The 21,269-nt window shown below is 38.4% G+C and overlaps 2 protein-coding genes across 2 annotated transcripts; both read right to left on the minus strand.

The window, feature by feature from the left end:
- Positions 1–1,942: 1,942 nt before the first annotated feature.
- Positions 1,943–7,974, minus strand: tmem236 (transmembrane protein 236). Its single transcript, XM_044221093.1, has 4 exons — positions 6,742–7,974; positions 5,589–5,661; positions 4,653–4,776; positions 1,943–3,033 (listed from the first exon to the last, which is right to left on the minus strand). Exons 1-4 carry the CDS (start codon positions 6,993–6,995, stop codon positions 2,393–2,395), a joined length of 1,092 nt encoding a protein of 363 aa, XP_044077028.1. The 5' UTR covers positions 6,996–7,974; the 3' UTR covers positions 1,943–2,392.
- Positions 7,975–8,232: 258 nt separating this feature from the next.
- Positions 8,233–20,359, minus strand: stam (signal transducing adaptor molecule (SH3 domain and ITAM motif) 1). The gene is made up of 14 exons (XM_044221092.1): positions 19,972–20,359; positions 17,945–18,029; positions 17,657–17,732; positions 17,338–17,433; positions 17,057–17,203; positions 16,626–16,716; positions 16,214–16,409; positions 15,696–15,790; positions 14,400–14,488; positions 14,029–14,116; positions 13,820–13,874; positions 13,559–13,709; positions 12,651–12,772; positions 8,233–11,909 (listed from the first exon to the last, which is right to left on the minus strand). Exons 1-14 carry the CDS (start codon positions 20,009–20,011, stop codon positions 11,678–11,680), a joined length of 1,563 nt encoding a protein of 520 aa, XP_044077027.1. The 5' UTR covers positions 20,012–20,359; the 3' UTR covers positions 8,233–11,677.
- Positions 20,360–21,269: the final 910 nt, after the last annotated feature.

The following is a 21,269-nucleotide window of genomic DNA, read 5'->3' on the forward strand; positions in this document are numbered from 1 at the left end:
TTCCTTTGATCATTGGGAGCATTCATTCAGCCTGCCAACATGGCGTACTGTAAAATGGCCACAATAACTGAAGCTGCACTAATGCTTTCTTGCAGATTATAGTATGAATCATTAAGGAGGAGGATGATCATGGCTATGGGGAAATTAAGGGAAGTTAATTTTAGTTTTCATACCAGTAAATGAAAGCAGGCCAGCTCTGGTCCCTCCCTGTGAATTATAGCTGATTACCTAGTGTTGTGTCACTGGCTGTGTATATCATTAATAATGCCTTTAACAAATCTTCCCTCTCAGTGTGGCACTGCATATCAAGCTGATATAAATTTCTGCTTGAGATTCACCCAATTTATCACCACGGTTGCAGCAGGATGTTTGCTACTATTTTTCAAATTCCTTAATTTTCTTTCTTTTTTTTTGGAGAGACAGGAGCCAGCGATTTGGCAATTCCCTTAAACACTTTGTCCCGCAGCCCTGGCCCATCCATCAGACGGACAAAGACCAAGTGCTCCATGGGGTATAATTCGGTCAGACTTGTGCTGGTGGAAGACTACCGATTATACACCAGCATCTCTCTGTGGTGTCACTGTGGCATTCTGTATTGATACACACACACACACACACACACACACACACACAGACACACACACACACACACACATATATACGCCAAGGTTACAATCCAGTGAGTTATATAGCCATGAAAACACATAAACCACCATGGTGCCTGAAAAAGACGAGGGTGAGATGCTAATTGTCAACAGCCAAGGACAAAGCAATGAATTAGAAACGGCAAGACACAAAGAAAATCAGCTGGTTCTGTGATAGAGGCAAACATATGCTGAAGAAGAAAACTGCAACTGTCTCTAGCAAAGTCTACACACATTGGTGGTAGAGAGGAGTAACTGGTTTGACTCTTCAGGTTGGCGACATTATGATAAAAACACGAGAGCTCAGGTTAGGAACACACCCTTACCAAATACAAATGGCCGACAAATTAAAGGAAAAACCTAAATAAATGAGTGGAAAACCAAACCATTGCAGATGCTTCCATTCAGGTGGCATTTTCATGACATGGTTTGGGGAGGGGTCACTGCAGTCAATACAAAGTTATTCTGATATGAGTGATCATCTTTATCCTATGAAGAAATATGTCTGTCCTGAAGGGAGTGGTCTCTTCCAGAATGACAACGTCCCCATCCTCAGGGCGCAAGCACAGATTCTGTGCCGACTTGATGGTTTTTGTCTCAGATCAAAGACATTTGTCTATGATAGGTCAATTGTGGTGAAAATCTTGTGGTCTGCACAAGCCCTTAAGTAATACATAACGTTTCCTCGTGCAACCTAGTTGTTCATTCAGTGGCAGCATGTAAAAATAGTATATTTACGTGTATTTATTAGCATTCAGTTCAAACACAGCGTGGCTGGAATATTTGTTCAAAACTGGATGGTGCATTTTGTTATGTTTGCCATAAAAATTGTCAGTTGCTAATTTGACTTATTCTAATGTGGGCTTTGATGACGTTTTTAATTATGTTGATTCTTCTTATTACATGTATTGTTCCATAAGGTATGGCACCTTAAATCAATTAAGTGATTGAAGTCAGATTACAGTCTAGGATGAGTGTCTTGTACAGTGTTTAAAATATAAAGAGGTTTTAATTTGTTTCATTTATGTTAAAGAAAGCAAAAGCAGATTTTTGACAGTTAACTGTTTGAAGTAATAATACTAATATATAATAATCTATAATAATAATAGCTCGTTAATTTACATAGAACTTTATATTGCAATATTTATCGATCGAAGCGACCCCCAGACTCATTCAGAGATTATAGGCCTGCCCCTGCTGCAGAGTCAGGTGACTGGTGTTGGCACGAGTGACTCTTTTCACATTACATATTTGATCGTTGTTAGTATGGAAATATTGTCAAAATGCTTACACCAGTGTTAAAACAAAGGACGTTTATTTCATATAGTAAAGGTTGTTTGGTGGTTTAGAATCTTTAGTTCACAACAAATATGTTTTTTTCATCACTCTTTGTAGTTTCTTAACACGTTATACAAATAAAAAATGAAAAATGTAGCAAGTAAACATAAAATTAATAAATACATTTGGATTCAAATATTTCACAGAATACTGAGAACAGGTGGCTTACTGTACACTCCAACCCACACACCTTTTTCTGTTTTAAACCCAGAATAATTTTACACTTTCATTTGGATGAATGGCCTTTGTAATACATTTGCAGCCATTACAATTCAAAACATGTCTTTCTTCATCATCAGTACCAGCACCGTGTTTCTCTGGTGCCACTCTTCTCATATAAATATACCAACTGTTCAACCATCCACAATCAAAGCGGATCTTTCATTAGCAACAGAATGTGCCACTCCTCCTCAAAACATGCTCTGCCTTTTGAAAATCCTCAGCTTGGTCAGGAATGTAAAGTAGATAAAAGTCAGGCTCACCAGCACATTTTTCAATGGGTACAACACAGGAGTTACATAACCAAACACAACAATCAGAGCAACTCGAATGATAAAAAAAGGAAGGTCCTGCAGAGCAGCTCCAGCAAAAGACAATAAAGGATTGTGAGGAGTGATGACTATGCGGAGAGTAGACATGAAGGCGAGGATGTAGACGGGGAACACCCAGGCTGAGTAGAAGATTGATGGCTCTCCTGCCACTCTCACCATCTCCACAGTGTCTAGCCAGAACAGGAAACAATCCACAAACACCTCTGACCTTCCATCCCTCCTCAACAGGAAGCCCAGATGACCAGAGCAGGATCGGGGGCGTGAGGATGAGGAGTACAGGTAGGCACTGCTGGGTGCTCGTGAGCTGAATGTTGAGCGGGTGGGCGAGCCACCGAGGTCCTGCCATCTGCCTGAGGCGCTGCCATTCCTGGCCTCTGGACGGCCTTGGGTCAAATCGTTTGGGCCTTCATGAGTGTGCAGCTGGCCTGTTACTGTGGTCACCTGTTGCAGGTGGGTGAGGACGGGGCCTGGCATGTCAAGGTCATCATCCAGGCTGTCTGCTGCAAATGATAAGAGCACACACAACACCAGAGAGGTGTTTATGTTATTTAGTCTATCCTCCTTGATATAAATGGGGTGGACAAAATAATAGAAACACAATACAGTTCAACAGCACCACAAACTACAGGCTCCAAAATGATCATGAAGTTGAATCAACACTTCTCTAAAACAGTTTCAACTAAAACTGAACATTACAACCTTTGTGAAGTGAGGATGTACAGCAGGACTGTTGCATTAGACTGCATTAGTTTTAGCTAGATGCACCTGATAAACTGGCAACTGAGTGTACGGCTGTGTATTTCATGACTGTGCACTTCTCAAACAACTAAAGCATGTATTTTTCAGCAGATTTCTTGCTCGCCCTGTAATTGGAGATTTTAGTAAAAAAACAAAAGAATAAAAGTCAAATCATTCTTTTAGCAATTTCTTTTTAACTTTTTGCTGACTCACTGTGGCCACCTGACAACAAATATGCATGAAATAGTAAAAGATGCGGATAAACTGAAAATCAAATATATAGATGACTCATTAAAGAGACGTCAGTGTGTTGAGGGTGCTTGGGGTTGTTAGGTTGTTTTGAAATGGTGCTGTAGGACTGTATTAAGAGGCACATACAGGTATACAGTATATCCTGTATATCAGGGGCAGAACATCCTGCTTGTTGGCCCCAGGGAAAAAGTGAGCTGTGGGCCTCTAATGAGTCCCAGAAACCAACCAGTAAGACTATACTGGAATAGTACCTTGCTCCAGGTTTGCTGTATGTTAATTAGATTGGGACAATTTGATTAAACACAAATTTGTTTAAGGATATGCACCATGTAAGCATAATATTAACTAATGTTAAAGGTATTAAAACTAGATTTTGATACAGGGACCTTCTACAAGGGTACTTCTACAATTGGGTAAAAAGGCAGGAGCCACTTTAGTCCTTAGTGTTTCCGTTTTTAATTGTGCTTCAGTGGGGCATATTACCAAACAAATTTGTAATTAATAAAATTACCATAAAGTAATTGCCATACAGACATCCTGGGGACCCTTTGAGGGTCTGAGGGCCTGTTGCAGTCACTCACTGCATCGGTAATGCAGACTCGGTGACTAATGAATAATAAGAAGCTGACCAAATGTTGGGACAATGGACAATAATAAGAACATCAATTAAATAGCATCTACATTACAATAGAGGCATGAGTCTAGCTGAATGTACATGAGGTGTACACCTGTAATGATTCACACCTTTTTCACAGCTGACATCTTGACTTGTCATAGTAGGAAAATCACAAGTGTTACTAACAACATTGACAGCTACTAAAAACATAAATGGCTCTGTTCTATTCAAGTGCCCCAGTGAGTCATGTCAATGTGACAGTGAGCCAATATGCACAACATCAGGACCCTGAAACTTTAGCCGCTAAATGGCATTCAACCGTAATTATTTTTATTATTTACACCTGTGCTTACACTGTGAAATATCAAAAATAATAATATCAAAAAGCCTATCTTCTCTCTTCTGTTTGATCCCACAGAACAAACAATATATAACATAAACACTTAAAATGCAGGACATATACACTTGAACATCTTCTTTTTTTTTAATAATGCCAACAACTTCAAGACCTACATTGTCCAATTAACCTGCAGGGGCGAATCCTTTCTATGATATCCACACAGATGAGGGAGACAAGCACCAAGGAAACGGGCAACTCAGCGAAATGGTCGAGCCTGCGTCCTCTGTCCACTTGCACCTACAGTACAAATGCAAAAATAAATGTGGATATAACAGTAGAAAGCACTGATCTGCCCCTCAGAAATCATGAGAGATGAAGCAGGAAGGAACTAAATCGAAACTCTTTATTATGGCATTTGGCTGAACTGAGAAAGAGGAGCTCCTGCATTCCAAGTTTTATGAAGCCATCCAATTTTATTACCCCATCATTATGGACATTAAGAGGCTGCTGAATGCCCTTAACACAAGATTAAGAAATAATAAATGTATGACAAGTCTTTGTGGTCAGATGCTCATATTTATGTCCTTGCTTGTCTAGAAACAAAATAGTTAAGGACACACGTGTAAAAATTCCAGTCTTTTTTTAGAGTGGTGGATGGTATTAATGTTTGGGTTAATGGCCAACCTGTTATGTTCACTGTGGGTTACTGAATACCCCAGACAGAGAGTATAGTCTTGTGATGGTGGACACATTACCACTGCCTTTTCCTTGCAATGGTGATGGTGCCAAAGTCCTTCTCAGTAAATGGTGAGAAACTATTTGGATGCAACTTCAGGAAGTAAAAATCTCAAGAGACTGAGTGGAATTGGTGACAAGCAATCTTTTTCTTTCTCTATGGTGCAATGTGCCGTGTCAATCGTCACTCAGTGAATAATTATAGTGTTCTAAACACATTCTCTTACACAAGGGGGCCATGAAACGAGCTTGTGCCACAAATGGACTGTTTACAACAAATATCGGCCTCTTCAAGGACCCCGTCAGAGCATGACAGAACAAAACGTCAACAGGTGCTTCTGGGTGACAAGAATGATCAGTCTTGATGACATTACCTTGGAGCTGGCTATTAAAATACCAAAGCACGGTAATGTGCACAGGATGATATACGCCAGCGCTGTTGGTCTCCTGAAAAACAAAAGAGGATGTTTTAGTTCACATTTTAATAACAATCATCCCAGTATAATGAATCATTGCTTCTTTATTGTAAAGAAGTACTGATCCTATTCTCAATGCATATACTGCATTTTATAGTGTCATTGTCAGGCTTACGTTGTTGCAGCGGAGGAAAGTTGCTAAATACATTTACTCAAGTACTGTACTTAAGTACAATTTTTAGATACTTGAGTATTTCCATTTTATGCTACTTAATATTTGTACTCCACTACATTTCAGAAGCACTTTTTACTCAGGATATCTGTAGTTAGAAGTTGCAGATTAAAGCGAGATGAAACTTTGGCTGAACAAAGGCCACTGTGGCCACAAGTTATGATTATGGGAGCACAAGTAGAGAAGAGTCATAATGTCAGCAAGCCAACACTAATAAAGTGATATTTTGCTAAAGTTTGTTAATGTTAGCTAACATTAGCCACCATAAACTACTGGTCATACCAGACCAAGTAAAGCTGTAGCAGCAAAACCCCTGAGTGTATCGAACTGAGCAAGGCTGCATTTTATTGCTAATGAATCCAACATGTCCTTTGCATTTGTTCCTTTTCGTTATTTTTTCTTTGAAAAGTTACATAGTCTCACTTTAAGATTATACATAAAAACATACGATATGATAATATGATGCTCTGCTAAGATTAAACCACAAAACAACATAAAGTAATTAAAATTAGCTCCACACCAACCAGCTATAATGTTAACTCCAGGGCTCATTTTGCATCATGGGCACTTTTACTTTTGATACTTAAGTATATTTTTCTGATAATACCTCTGAATGCAGGACTTAATTGTAACAAGATATTTTTACATTGTATTATTGCTGCTTTTACTTAAGAGCTTCAGTTTTAAGTGTTTTTCTCCTTGTCAAATCAATTATATAGCCCAAATTTGCCCCAAAGGGTTTGTGTTCTAGTCATTTTGACTTTGTTCACTTGTCCGTGTCATCTCTCATTTGTTTTTAGCTAAGATGCTTTATCTGGTACATGTAGATACTTAATCACTGTGACATTGACTAAACTACCTCCCAACAGCTGTACTCACCACTGTGTGATCTCTGAGATGAACCTCCGTTGCTTCAGGATCACATATTTCAGAGGAACCCACACCAGCAGGGTCACAGAGGTCACATAGGCGATAGAGGCCGCCACCACTAGCCAGTAGGCCGTTAGATCTCGTCCGTTCACATCACGTATGAGGCTGGCAAACCTCTCCATAATCACAAAGATGGGTATGACAAGGGCTGCAAACTGCAGCACCTCATACAGGATGAGCTTGACCGTCTTCCCCGAGGGCATGGTCCCTGAACACCAGTTGCTGGTCTGACCTCGGAGCGAAAGACTTTGCCAATCATCTCCCACAGAACGAACCAGTCAAGCCGTTGGACTCTGCACACTGACATTGCTTACACTGCACTGGAGGCTGTATTCTTTTATTGCTGAGGTAATGAGGTGGTCATGCTCGCTTTTTATGGGCTCACAAAGAAGAGCACTCCCATCCCATAATTTCAAGGAGAAAATTACACTGAGCCCGCCACTGAACTGTGCACAAGTTCTGGAAAAAGTACTTGATTACATTGAGACCCATGTTTGTTTTAACAGATGTTCTTTTAGATGAACAAAATAATGACTAAAGAAGAAGAATAAAGACTAAATTGAAAAATTACAAATTGACAATATTGAAATATACACTGTTCTGTAGAACGGCAACAAAATTAAAAATGTAATGTGAAATAAAACAATTCTTAATAATTCCCTACAACATAACAGTGACATGCTCTATATGTGATATGCTGCTAAGAAAAACTGTCTTACCTTCTTCTGTTCCGGTCAAATTTTACAGATTTCTTCCATCTAGCCTTGTTAGGTCTAATATACACTCATCTCCATCTAGTGGCAAGGTAGAGGACAACTTTTAAAACTCCTGAAAAGTATTTATAACATAAAAGTCCATGAAATAAGTAACAATTAGAGTTAAAGTTTGGGGGAAAACATCCTTAGTTATTATACACTCAGTTGCCAGTTTATTAGGTACATCTAGCTAAAATGAATTAGTCTAATACCTGCAGTTAATTCTACCTTCATGAAGGTTATAATGTTCAGTGTTTCTTAAAAGTGTTTTAAAGAGGATTGATTCAACTCTATGGTCATTCTGGAGGCTGCAGTTCGTGGTGCTGTTAAATTGTATTGTGTTATACTGACAGGTGTTTCTATTATTTTGTCCACTTCATTTATATCAGTAGGGCAGGTTAAATAACAGAAACACCACAGCATCACAAACCATCCTCCAAAATGACCATAAAGTTGAATCAACACCTCACTATTTCAACAGAAACTGGAGATTATAAACTTCATGAAGGGAGGATTTATTGCAGGACTGTTGTATTGGACTGCATTAGCCTTAGCTAGGTGTACCTAATAAACTGGCAACTGAGTGTATATCAAGAATTTAACTCTCAGAAACGCTTTATCAGGACTTTGTGGGTGTGGTTTAATCCGATATTAATGACAGTGGATGAAGAAACAAGGCTATTCATATTATTCTGTACATTTGGCCTGGTTTTATTGTGAATACCAATTAATAAGTATGGTTAAAAGAATACATACAAACAGCAGGGTACAAGTTTAGACAGAAACTTTACAATAACGATGTTGTTTTTAAAACTTAAAAACAGGCAGCATCTCAGTCCTGTGCAATAAAGTTACATCGGGGCTGTAGTCCAACACTGTAGTGCAACAAGATGTTACGTTTGGATGATGTGTGATGATTAACTGGCTCCTGGTCCCATGGTCCCAGAATAGCTGCTACTTTTTATATTCGATATTTTCAGCCCTCTTTGATCCAATAGATTAACACTATTTCACTCTAGCATTTAGTTGAAGGCAGCAAAAAAGGATTTCTGGTCTTTGAATCAACTATATTAATGCTAAAATCAAGTTCTGGAGAATAAAATGACCTCTTCATTGCAAAGTCCCAGGTACCAAGCTTAAGTTGTGGGTTATTCTATATTCTTAAAAGGTGGCACAGGGATGGCAAGAAGGAGCACATCTGAAACACAGTATCTCAAGAGAAATTGAAATGACACAAATTTACAGTCAGATCAACACACCAATTTGCCCTGCAATTGGAAAATCTAGTTACACGTATTTAATTCTTCTTCATAATTCCTTCATGTAGCATCATTCAATATTATACAACAGATAAATAATTCTCCTGTTTCATCAGCTTTTTTCAATCCAATCAGTATTTGTAAACATCAACTCTTTCCCACAGATTTTCAACATGTAGTATGTAGCAGTATGGAAAGTATGAGAAGTAGAGTTTGTACAACATTTGATATTAAATGCCTCAAAGTGTCACTGTAACTGATAGCTTATGGAGGGAGGCCTTGGGAAAGAGGTGTTTACGAATGCTGACTGTACTTTCCAGAATCATAGAAACCTTACTTCAGTTAAGCTTCAGGTAGAATTTGTTTAGTGTTAGACAGCTCTGAGAAAGGAGAGGTTTGAAATGCACGGGGAGGTTTCAATCAGTTTTTCACATTACCATTTGACCCTACAGTACAATAAGCATGTATCAAACACAGAGAGAAATGGCCATGTTCTCATGTGAGCAATTTAAATATACAACTAAGTTAGGCAGAATATCACATATTTCGCTTTTCTCTGAATACATACATCCTGCACTGCTTCTCAATTTAAAATAGCATAACAATAACCAAAACATAAATTAAAATGCACTACAAAAAAACATAGTATTCATTTTTCAACACTGACTAAAGAGATGCTTTAAAGACACTGGGGCTGTTCAGAGAGTTTGCCCCTTGGTAGCCAAGTCTGTGGTATGAGTCTGTTAGTACAGCCCCTGAATGGAGACAGAGCAAACCCTACATCCACTAACAAGGATCTAGACCTGCTCATTTTGAAAAGGAAAACTCTGCAGCATGAAGTTAGGAGTCGATCATGTTAAGAAAAGAAAAAAGAAAGAAAAATATCTTGGTTTCTGGCATGTGAGCATTTTTTCTCCACTTTGTTCTCTTTGGCTTTTACACCTTTAATTCAGCAGGGACATTGTGACTGCAGAGTTCACCTTTAAGGCTGAGAGAAACACCCGGAGCTGTGCTAACATACAGCCCACCCATGAGGTCATCATGTGGCTTCACTTCTAGTTCAGTACAGTATATACAAGAGTCATGTGCATGCTTAATTTCCTCTGGTTTCTTTTCCCTCCAAAAAACAAAGTGGCTTCAGTTTTCAGTACTTCTAAAAGTTGGCGACATATACAGAATGTAGTAGCCTAACGTTTTCAGAATCAATAAAAGTATTTTTTCTGATTTAAAAAAAAAAAAGATAAATATAAGTTGATGCCCCTTTGTTGTGACATGTTTAGCAGTTGCTTTAAAAGGTCCAGTATGTAACATTTAGGAGGAACTATTGGCAGAAATGGAATATAATATTTATAAGTATGTTTTCATTAGTGTATAATCGCCTGAAAATAAGAATCATTGTGTTTTTGTTACCTTAGAATGAGCCTTTTTTATCTACAGAGGAAGGGGATCCCCTATCACGGAGGGCGCCCTTGTTTCTACAGTAGCCCAGAACGGACAAACCCATCACTGGCTCTAGATTGGGCCTTATGTGTTTTTCGCAGCCACCGTAGTTTTTCCTACACGCTTGGAAGGGGAGGGTGAGGCGAGCGGTATTTAAATGGTTGCAAACTGCAATTTCACCGCTAGATGTCGCTAAATCCTACACACTGGACCTTTAAATGGGTGACAAGGCTGTGGCGTATTGTGGATTTCTCTCCATGTTAGTGTGTGAGTGAACGTAAATAATCACATACTGCTGAGGATGTGTGAAACAACTGGTGCAACTGTGTGAGTGTCCACTGCTGTACACCTGCCTGTAGTGTGTGTGTGTGTGTCTGTGTAGCTCCAGGGTGCATGTTGAGGGGTGGTGTGAAGGAATGCCTGTGTGTATTTCACACTTGATCAAATAGTAATTGCATATATATTTTGTTGTTAAGTTGAAGTGGCTACAGTTACACTTGTTTTCTCAAAGCAATTTTGGTAGTGCTGTATTTAACAGGTCTGTAATTTCTTGGAACTATGGAATTTGATACTGATTATAGGTAAAATAATGTAGATAAACAGTTCAATTGACTTCCAAGTAATTAATTCAAATTAACTGTTAGTGTAACCTAAAAAGTCTCAAGTCAGTACACAGTAGGTCAGCTGAACATCCAAAAATACTGTATATACAGTATGAAGAATAAAGCTTCCAATAATAAATGACTAATGAATGAATATTTACTTGGGTTTAAATATTTTCTAGACTTTTTAAAGAAATTCCTAAAGTCTAACTAAAAGAACTTTGTCTCTTTTCCCCTATAATTGGTACCAAATAATGTAGTTCTTTCCAGGACACATCCTAGGAAATTACTTAAAAATTACAGACCCATAAAATAAAGCATTACCACAATTTTTCAATAGTTCTATCATAAAAACAAAGCAATAGCTAAATGGCAGGTTTCGTATATAAAAATGGACAATGCATATATTGCTGTCAGATCTAGATTTGGAAGTGATCAGGCTTGAATGATGACCAAAACTTTAATAAGTGCAACTGAAAGCTCCTCCATGTCTTCACATCTGAGTCATGTCATAAAGACATGAAGAAGAAGAGTGAAAATGCGGAAACATTATGAATTAAATAAATCTGTGCCTTGGTGTGAGCTCTTTAAAATCAAACCCTCATGATCACTTCTAAACCTGGAGTGAGAAGCGTAACTGTATATTTATTTATATTTAAGAGTGCCAAATGTCAAAGTTAGTCTGTTCTTTTTGTTTTTCATCCATCTGGTGTTTCATGATGAAACAAATTATTAAACATAATAAAATAAATCATCTACGACCACTATTTGATCAGGTCTGGTACATGTGTATGTGGTTGCGTGAGGATTACAGTGAGCTTGGGGGGCCCTATAGCAAGGCTTTCTCTGAGTAGGGGGCATGTGAGGCGTCTGAGGAAGGTGCTATGCTTGGGCCAGAGGGGGTGCTGTAGTTTGGCGCCTGCGTCATGCCTGCGTGAGTCGTGCCTGGGGCGGGGCCGGGGGCGCTAGCCGGGTTCTGGTAGCACTGAACGTCTGCTGGGGCCATGCTGCCTGGAGCTGCAGTGTAGACTGGCGGCTGGCCCATGTACATATGAACGTCACTACGAAAAAGAGTGAAGAAACATTAATTACAACACTACGGCAATGAGGAATCATTCAATAGTATGTGGAAGGTAGAATTCATAATTCTGTAAAAATCAAGCCAGTATTTTAATAATGTCTCAAATAATGGCCGTGACCACCATGAACAATTACATGCCAGTTGCTAATAAAGGCCGGAACACTAAGGGGCATGGAATTAACCTGTAATTTATTTCCACAGCACTAATTCCATCTATACATGAAAAATAATGCCATACCCTCTTTTTAAACACAAATACTGTTTTCATTCGCAAAGTCTCAAATGGCTACTGTGCTGGTTTTGAGCGCTGTTAGGTTAATGTCAATAAAACTTAACACTTCCTTTAAATTTTAAATTTAAAAGCCAACCAGGAATGGGAGAGATTATGCCAATTGAGCTACTGGGAGGCTTTTAATGTTAAACATCTGTAGGAAGTGTCATCAATGGTACCATAACAGCACTCATAATGAGTGACATGACTCTGTTGGTGTAGAGAGAAATTAGCACTCTAAATTTAGATTATACTGAATTTATCTTGACAACAAAGGTTGTTTAGAAATATATTGCTTTTTTAAATTGGCTACACTTTCTTTTCTTCCTTGTTAAATACTATACAGTCTGGAGAGGAGGGGACAATGTGCAGCAAATTTTGATAATGTTGCCAACTTGTAATGTGCTTTTGTGAACCAGAATACCAAGCCATGGAGTATGTGAAACTCACCTGGGAGCTGGCTGACCAGGTATAGGGGTTCCAGATGGAAGCTGCTCCATGGGAACACTGTAACCCTGCATCGCAGGACCACTCATGGCATACGAACCCGATGCAGGCTGACCAGGGTAGACCTGTGGTCACAAACATGCACAGAGCACATACCGAGTGTTAATGAAGTCTGTGGAAAGATCAACATCAATTTAGACCAGTAACATTGTAAACTAGCAGAAGGGTAACCAAGGTAAATCAAAATAATACTGAAATCCAATACAGAATAGTACAAATCCTAACAAAAAGCATTTTTTGTTTTTCTTCTTTTTATCTTATAGCAGGGTGCTACATTTCTCAAATGGAGAAAAATCCATTAATCTCTCTACAACAATCAGCCCCTAATTCCTTCTGAAGAAAAGGCAAATTATGCATGTAGATCGTTACATTTAAACTGTTCCTGTTTAAGGACAGTAGACCCAAACATAATTAAACCTGTTTTTCTTCTTATCTGGAGTGCAACTGAATACCACCCAGATACAGTAGTTTTGGTATGATTTATGAGGTTTGGAAATGCCGACTGTGGTTCAATCCAATACAGTGGTATGCAATGGTATTCTTGGTCCCAGAACATAAATTTGAAAAAGTCCTTTCTTGAATGGATCATTCAAAGACCTCGTTATGAACAGTTTCTACATTTTGTGCTATGTGGCACTATCCATAAAAGGAAAAATGTTTTTGAGTGAACTGTCCCTTTAAGAGGAAACTGTGCTGTTAGTACAAAGTTCACTCAAAACTTTCACTCCTTTGGTATTCCCATTCGTATGGTAGAAGGGTTTGACTTTTATGCTTGTAAAAATATGTTTTTCAAGGACTGACCCTGATGGGCTACAGTGCCTGGGTCACATCCTATGACAAGTTGACTTTACCTGTGCTGCGTTGGCAGGCTGCTGCATGTAGTACTGTTGGCTCTGCAGCTTGGCATACATGGCGTAAACTGGATCTTCATTCATTAGCTTGGCATACAAAGACAGAGCTTCCATCACCTTCACATTCAGCTCTGACAGCTCTGAGTGCTTCCTGATTAAACAAACCCACACACACACACACACAAAGATAGTTAGATTCCTCAACTTAAAAACATTCTGTAGTTTTCTATGGGCAAAACATGTCACATCAGCACAATGTACCTGTCTATATCCTCCAACTTCTGGTCAATGAGGGGTCCCATTTGATTGCAGGCACCTGATGGAAAATACAACAAATAGTTATCGATTTCATCTGTGGTAAAAAATAATCCACCTTTACAAAAACAAAATCATACCAGATTCTTCTGTATTCTGACACTGACTTTTGTCTAACTATCATTCACTTTATTTCAACCCAAACGTCAGTTTACCTTCCAACTGTAGTAACTCAATGCTGTCTGACTGGTTGTCTGTGGGATCTGCACTCTGGATCATCTGCAGTAGCTGGTCCATTTTGTCCTGAAATATTTCAATAACATTTTTGTGATGACACTTCCAGGTACATGTGAGTTCATTTTCAATCCAGTTGGGAAAGAAACAAGCTCACTTAAGTTCACATTTAGATTTCTACAATTGAAAACCTAGTCTATGATTTTTTTAATTTCTCATTTTATCTGCAGGTGACAATTTTTAAATGGCAGATCCTATTTTGCAACAAAATGCTCAATTTATTGATACAACAGTGAGATCTCAAAGAGGCTGAACAAGCTTAGTAAGCAAGTGTTCACACAAGGGGACTTACCTCGTCTATATATACAGGCTCTTGTTCGGGCTCTATGGTCTCCACCTGGATGTCCTCACTGAACTGTACTGTCTTCTTCTCTGTCTTCACTGTAGATTTCCAAGTAACAGCGGATGCGGCAGCAGCAAACAATGTAACAGGAGCAATCAGTTACACAAACTAAGAGGTCAGGGTGCGCTGACTTGACATTCAGTAATGGTCCCATAGTAGCACAAAAGATTGGTCCGGATGGCCGATGAAAATAAAAGTTAGAATCTGAGCTATTGACAAATTGTGTTGAAAGGTCATGTTCATATTTGATTAGTTAGCTACTTTTTGTGCAACCTGCTGTAACAAGAAGTAACAACTTAGATAACAATAACGTTCATAAGCTGAAATCATCTCTGTTGAGTGGAGGTGTTTTATAAAGCAAAATAGCAGAATGCACTAGTGCAGTATGAGTGTTTTGAGGGATGACACACTTGCAAGCATCATGCAAATAATATGACGAAGCTGTACAACGATGGAATCTATTATGCTAAATGACAAACCCCTTTCCGTGGGGCTTGACAATTTATTGAACATCTTAATATATGCACACTAACAATATATGCCAAACCTACATTAAACTGCTTGTGTGTACCAGCAAGTATGTAAATTCCTTTCAAAACAATTTAAAAACAGCATTGAGTTTTACAACAAAAATATGGAGCTCAAATGTCCTATGTCATGACTACATCTGAGAGGACACTGCATAGACGATAGAAATTTAGCTTTTCTTTTTTGCAAAAAGTGACAGCACAGGATAAATAGTTTTGTGGCCACACAAAGAAGAGGCCGTTCTGGCAGCAATGAAGGAGACGTTAAATGCGTGCACGTTAAAGAGCATGTGTCATACTACGAGACAATGCCAAGAGCATAAAAGAAACATATGAATGGGAATTACAGAAGAAAAAGGATTCTGTGTCAATATGGCAGACACTCAGAGCTGTTGTATAAATGATAATAAGAGGAAATGTGTCCAAAATGCTATCAGATAAATTCTCGTATGACAGGAAGTTGTTTGTTACTACATGTGATAACAGATTAATCATTTTCTGTCTGTGCAACAAATACCTTGATTGTACTGTGTTCTTTGCATTGTTTCACCAGACGTGTGTAAGTGATAAAGTATGTCCCACTCTGGGATCAATAAAGCAATGTTGCTTATGGACTAAATGGGCTATGAAAGAACTAGAGAGGACATAAGTGGATAATGGGTGTGTGTGTGTGTGTGTGTGTGTGTGTGTGTGTGTGTGTGTGTGTGTGTGTACTCACTCATCTCAGGCTCTGCAGTGAGGTCAGCTGTGACAAAGTTAGAAGGGAACAACCCCACTCCCTGGTATGTTTCCCCTTTCCACCAGTTGGGGTCACTGAAATAAAAAAAGAAAACCCTCAGAAATGATCAGAAACTTCAATACAGATTTAAATTGTTGTCTTCGCTGTGCTGCATTAAGATCTCATATTAAAGATCAACAGATATGAAAAGCATTATGTTACTAATTCAATTGCACAGCTTCTTTAAAACATCCGGATATTTTTGCTAATTCCAGAAAAGTCATTTTAGAGATGCGTTCATCAGATTGGTTGAGATGTTATAAAGTGATACTTGAGGGGTATTTTCTTTTGAGCTGGTAGATTCAGTGCTCTGCTCAAGGTCATTCAACAGGGAAGATGCTTAACAAGGAATGGTCACCTGACTCAGAATACCACCTAGCTGCCCTCAAACCTATTTATTTGACAAAGCCTTGTATGTTGCTTTTACCCGTTTATTATATGTGTGTGTAAAAATTCACCTATCGTCCAGGATAGTGATGATTTCTCCTGACTTGAAGGTGAGCTCATTGTCCTCAGCGGCCTCAAAGTCGTAGATGGCGCGGACTTTCCTGCCGTCGGACTTTTGTGAAGAGAGCAGGCTGGTGGTGCTCGGGTAAAGGCTCGACAGAGAGCCCTGCGGGTGCTGACGTTGCTCCTTCAATGACAGCTCAATAGCTGCACACAAAAGAGACCGACATGTGAAATGATGTGTTTGGCCTTGAGAGTCCTTAAATATTGCTGAACATCTACAATGCATTAATCCAGTGTAAAGTGTGATTTATGCAATGCAAATAAAGAATTAAAAGGTGTTAGTGTGCATGTTTTTAAGGATAATGCCTCTTCTAATACATTTCTCCATTGACATCTGAGGATTGAAAAAAGTCTCCTTACCTTTGGCCAAGTCTTCTTCTTCTTTTTTGTTTGTTGAGGTGGAGGGATCCTTCGCCACCAAAGCAGGGCTTGCTTTTGCTTGCTCTGCAGCCTGTGAAAAAATGGTAATCGCATGTTCCGGTGAATCAACAACTAGAAGAATCAAAGGATGAGTCTGGGTCTCAATATTTAAGCAAAATGACCTCAAATTCCCCCAATTAATTTTTTTGTTGTTGTTGCCTTTATTAGATAGTAACAATGTAGATACAGGCTTGAAACACGGGAAGTAAGAGACGGGTATGACCCGTAACAAAAGGTCCTTGGCCAAAACCGAAATGCAGACGTTGCAGTTGTATGGTATGGGTCTTAACCACTAGTCCACCCCTAAATACAGCAAGTATGCTAAAGCTAAAAAAAAAAAAAACCCAGTCTATTCCACCCTACACACCTACCTGGGACCCTACAGCTGGAAAAGTGACACCCTGCTCACGTAGATTCTTAATCATAGCTGAGATCAGACTGAGTTGGGGATCGTTGCGGAAGTCCTCTGCCCACTCCACCATTAGGGCTTTCAGCTTCTCACACACTTTGGGGTGGCCCTGGGGACAATCATAAAAAGGAACATCTTGAGAACAAGGAGCTGGATGTAGCATGAGCTAATTTCAAGTAATCAGAAATAATTAATGGGCCTTATGTGGACAACACACTGAAAGTAAAAAATTACATCACATACCTTGTTTAAGACGTTACTGACTTCACTGGCAAACTCTCTGGAGCACACCTCTAAGTGGAATATCTTCCCACAGTTTGAGACACAAGCACCAAGGAGCTGTGGGGACATTAATCAGACTATTTAATCCAGAGCAACATGTGAAAAACATGTAGCACATATTAGGATAGAATTTATCATAGAATAAAGTCGCTTACTGCACAAGCTCACATCTCAGTGAAAGGTTAATTAATGGTAGATGACAAAAAGCCTACATGACGCCTCCATGAATTGAATAATCACACTTATATCAAAAATGGTTGTTTGTTTACAGCCTGCTTACAGTCAGTGCCTGCATGGCCACATGGGGATCCTTGTGGTTCACTCTTCTCATTATGGAGCGGAGACATTCTTTAGGCCTGCAACAGAATGGCAGAAATCAAAAGTTTGTGGAGATTAACTCCTTGGCAAGGACCAAAGAACAATCCAGCTATGTTAAATAAAATGTCACTATAGAAGTTTTTATGAACATTAAGATATCAATATTTATCTTACATTTCTCCTTGTCCATCATGCAATGCCTGATAAATGTGTCTGTGTGTCAAGTTTAGTATGAAGACAGTTAACTAACCCAGTGCGTGACTGCCCTATCTTATCACATATGTCCAGAATGAGGCCCCAGTCCTCAGCTGTGTTCATCTCACTGGTTGCTTTCTCTGCAGGAAAGAAGCACAACAACAAATGTAAGGAGAAAAGGTAAAGATTGCAAAAACAATGTATGTATAATGTAATGTTTTCATGACTTATTTTATTTAGAGACAGAGAGGAGAGGTGAGGATCCTCCCAAGATCAGAAATAATACAGCTTCTTGAAACAAAATGGTAGTTACAAGCTGTTTGCATAAACATTGGAGAGATACAGACAAAATAACAGAGGCCCCTAACAATTAAACAGCTCTGCAGTAAATACCAATCTGATGAAGCTCATAATGTTTGGTTTGTGTTGGGACTGTCACAGGTATTGAGTTAACTTGAAGTATATTTGAGACTGTAGCTTGTGCTATTAAGAAAATATACCGATAGTCTTTCATTCATTGGTGGTGAAAGTTCCTCTTTGCCATTGCAGTTTCCCTGTCTTTGGCATATGTCACCATAATTTTTTGAGATTATTCCTCTTGCCAAATTACACAATTTTACAGTGTTTAATAGACCAGCAGTTCATGCAGTAAATATAGTATGTAGCCTCTGTGCACTTGACTTGTTTTGTCTTGTAAGTTACCTCATGTTTCCATAAGAAATCACTAATACAAGTAGTGAAAGTAAGACCTCTTACAAAAGCTCACACATACTGCTATCCAACCATATGACCCATGTGTTTACCTGCTTTTGTAATCGTGAAGTACTTATATGCCAAACACTGAAAAACTGCACTGGCAAAGAGACATTGTGGTCACAAGTAGGGGTGGGCGATATAATGATATATATGATGTGAAGAAATACATTTCCCATACCATTTATACTGTTGTAAATATTTGTTCAATATCTCTTGGTGTATTGTTGTGAACATTGTGAGCAATGTTGCATGTTGATTTTTAAAGGTATTTAATTTGCTGAATTACCCAAAAACAGACTTGCAGGTTATTTAGTCATTAACAGGTTTTCTATTGTTATACATAAAAAATGTACTACATTAAGATTCATATAGACAATGCGATTGATCAGATTACAAATACCAAAATAGAGGATCTTATTCATATCCCAGGATCACACTGCCAAAGAGACATCTAACATCATATTTAAAAAGAACAGAACAAACAGCTTGAAAATGACCACTCAAGCTTAAATAACACATGAAAGCCCAAACATATCCATCATAAGCTTTACCATATAAGCATTTACTGCTGGCTTTGAGGGCTATAGTTTTATATGGTATTGTGTAATGAGGTGTTTGTGTACTGTGGCCACCACCTGCACACTGTACATGCTAATGAAGTGGTTAACAACTCGACACAGATTAAAGAGAGAAAAGGAAACAGTGACTTTATGGTTTCACACACCACAGCATCCTCTTTCACTTGCAGCAACTGTGAGATGTAAGGCTCATCATACTGGTTAGCCAACATAGGATGGTATACAGTGAGGTAATGATGAGGCAGATGGCTAGCTAGCTTACTTCAATTATCTGATGACAACATCTGTGTCCCACGTCTTGAAACAGTTAATCTGACCACAAGATATAATATAACTTAATTAATCAAATTAAATATTACAATATTATTAATATTACAAGTAACGTTAACTCTTCAAATGGCGAACACTTTTTTCTCAAGACAAAAAAAAAATGTTAGTTGCTGCTAGCTAACTAAATCTCCACATAAAATAAGGGTGCAAGCTAGTTAGCCAACTGTGCTCTCTGGCTGACTGAGCGAATCACAACAAACACAGGCAAAACAGACATTTAGAGTGTTTTTACATGGACTACAGCTCGTCAGTTTATATAGCCTACAATATTTACTGCAAGACTGCCTCATAACATTATCAACACCGCTCTACCGGGTAACATTTAAGCTGCAGACAGCTTGAGAACACAAACAAAGCTGACTGATCAAAGCTACTTTAGCTAGCCTGCTAGAAATAGCCTCCAGTTCTGATTACTCACCAACATCTTGGTCAAATGGGTTGGTCGTGAAGAGAGGCATTGCTGGTGTATTGACAACAACCGCGTTCGCCTTCCCCTGTTATTTTCTTTCCCTCTTTGTCTTATTTCATACAATAAAAATGCATAGTAACGACAACTTCATGAATGTCAAATGTAGCTGGCTGGTTCTATTCTACACAGTCACTCCTTCGCCAGACGGCAACAAGCGAAGCATTCTGGGTAATTGAAGCCAACAGCCTCGTGCTAAATAAACTGCTGTCATCAACTGTAATTTGACACTCACAGTCATACAGCTTTTAATGCGTCTGCCTTGATTTTACACTAGAGAAAATGAACCATAAGCTACAAATCGTCCTTGCCGTAAAAAAAAAAAAACAACATGTCATCGTCAGGTGATGGTGATCATGTGACGTTATCTCATCGCGTTGACAACAAAACTGTTAACAGCTGCAAGTAAATGTTGGTAAACAAATGTACATATCATGTCAATTAAATCTCTGTTCCAAGCAGTTATAGGGGATTTCTGTCTGGTATGATGTAGATTATTATAAATGATCGGTGGTGGAAGAAGTACTCGGATCTTTTACTTAAGTAAAAGTAGAAACACCACAGTGTAAAAACACTCAAAATCTTACTTAAGTTAAAGTATAGTATAGTATTAGCATCAAAATATACTTAATGCACCAAAAGTAAAAGTACTCATTCTGCAGAATGGACCATTAAAGAATAATATAGCTAATATCACTGGATTATAGTTAGTGATGCATTAATGTGTAAGCATCACTAATGGTGCCGCTAATTTAAACTACTTTATATACTGCTGGGTATCTTAATCCATAATAATACATCATAATGTATTATTTATTGATTTGTATTTTTTATTAATAATCTGAATCTGCAAAATAACTAGTAACTACTGTTGTCAGATAAATGTAGTGGAGTAAAAAGACTTGATTAGGTGATTTAGGTCACATCATAGATGAGTACTGTTGCCTACTTTGAATTTAATCCTCCAAGTCCAAAAGATTCAAAATGACTTGATCACACTGTTGGACAATATCCACACAAAGTTGAATTTTTCTGTTTGAATGTCTGAAATATATGGTACTGCCATTTTTAATGTTGTTGTGACATGAAATCCCCCTACCTTTTGTTTGATCTCTGATGTCTGATTGTTGTATGTTGGTTTTGTTAATAAAGACATATATAATAAAAAGCTGCAAATAAATTAAAGGATGCAGATGAGCCTGATATCAGTAATGTACCAATTAGGAGTTCCCTTTCTTCTTTTGTTTTAT

Source organism: Siniperca chuatsi, linkage group LG13 (assembly GCF_020085105.1).
Source record: "Siniperca chuatsi isolate FFG_IHB_CAS linkage group LG13, ASM2008510v1, whole genome shotgun sequence".
NCBI lineage: Eukaryota > Metazoa > Chordata > Actinopteri > Centrarchiformes > Sinipercidae > Siniperca > Siniperca chuatsi.

Excerpts from the sequence above, each read along its gene's own strand:
- stam (XM_044221092.1), bottom strand. The coding sequence starts at position 20,011 with ATGCCTCTCTTCACGACCAACCCATTTGACCAAGATGTTG. Across the intron at positions 17,204-17,337 it reads TCAGTAACGTCTTAAACAAG|GGCCACCCCAAAGTGTGTGA; the intron begins GTATGTGATGTA and ends GATTGTCCCCAG. Across the intron at positions 16,717-17,056 it reads TTCCAGCTGTAGGGTCCCAG|GCTGCAGAGCAAGCAAAAGC; the intron begins GTAGGTGTGTAG and ends ATTTTTTCACAG.
- tmem236 (XM_044221093.1), bottom strand. The coding sequence starts at position 6,995 with ATGCCCTCGGGGAAGACGGTCAAGCTCATCCTGTATGAGGTGCTGCAG. Across the intron at positions 5,662-6,741 it reads ATCTCAGAGATCACACAGTG|GAGACCAACAGCGCTGGCGT; the intron begins GTGAGTACAGCT and ends TTTGTTTTTCAG. Across the intron at positions 4,777-5,588 it reads TTTTAATAGCCAGCTCCAAG|GTGCAAGTGGACAGAGGACG; the intron begins GTAATGTCATCA and ends TTTGTACTGTAG.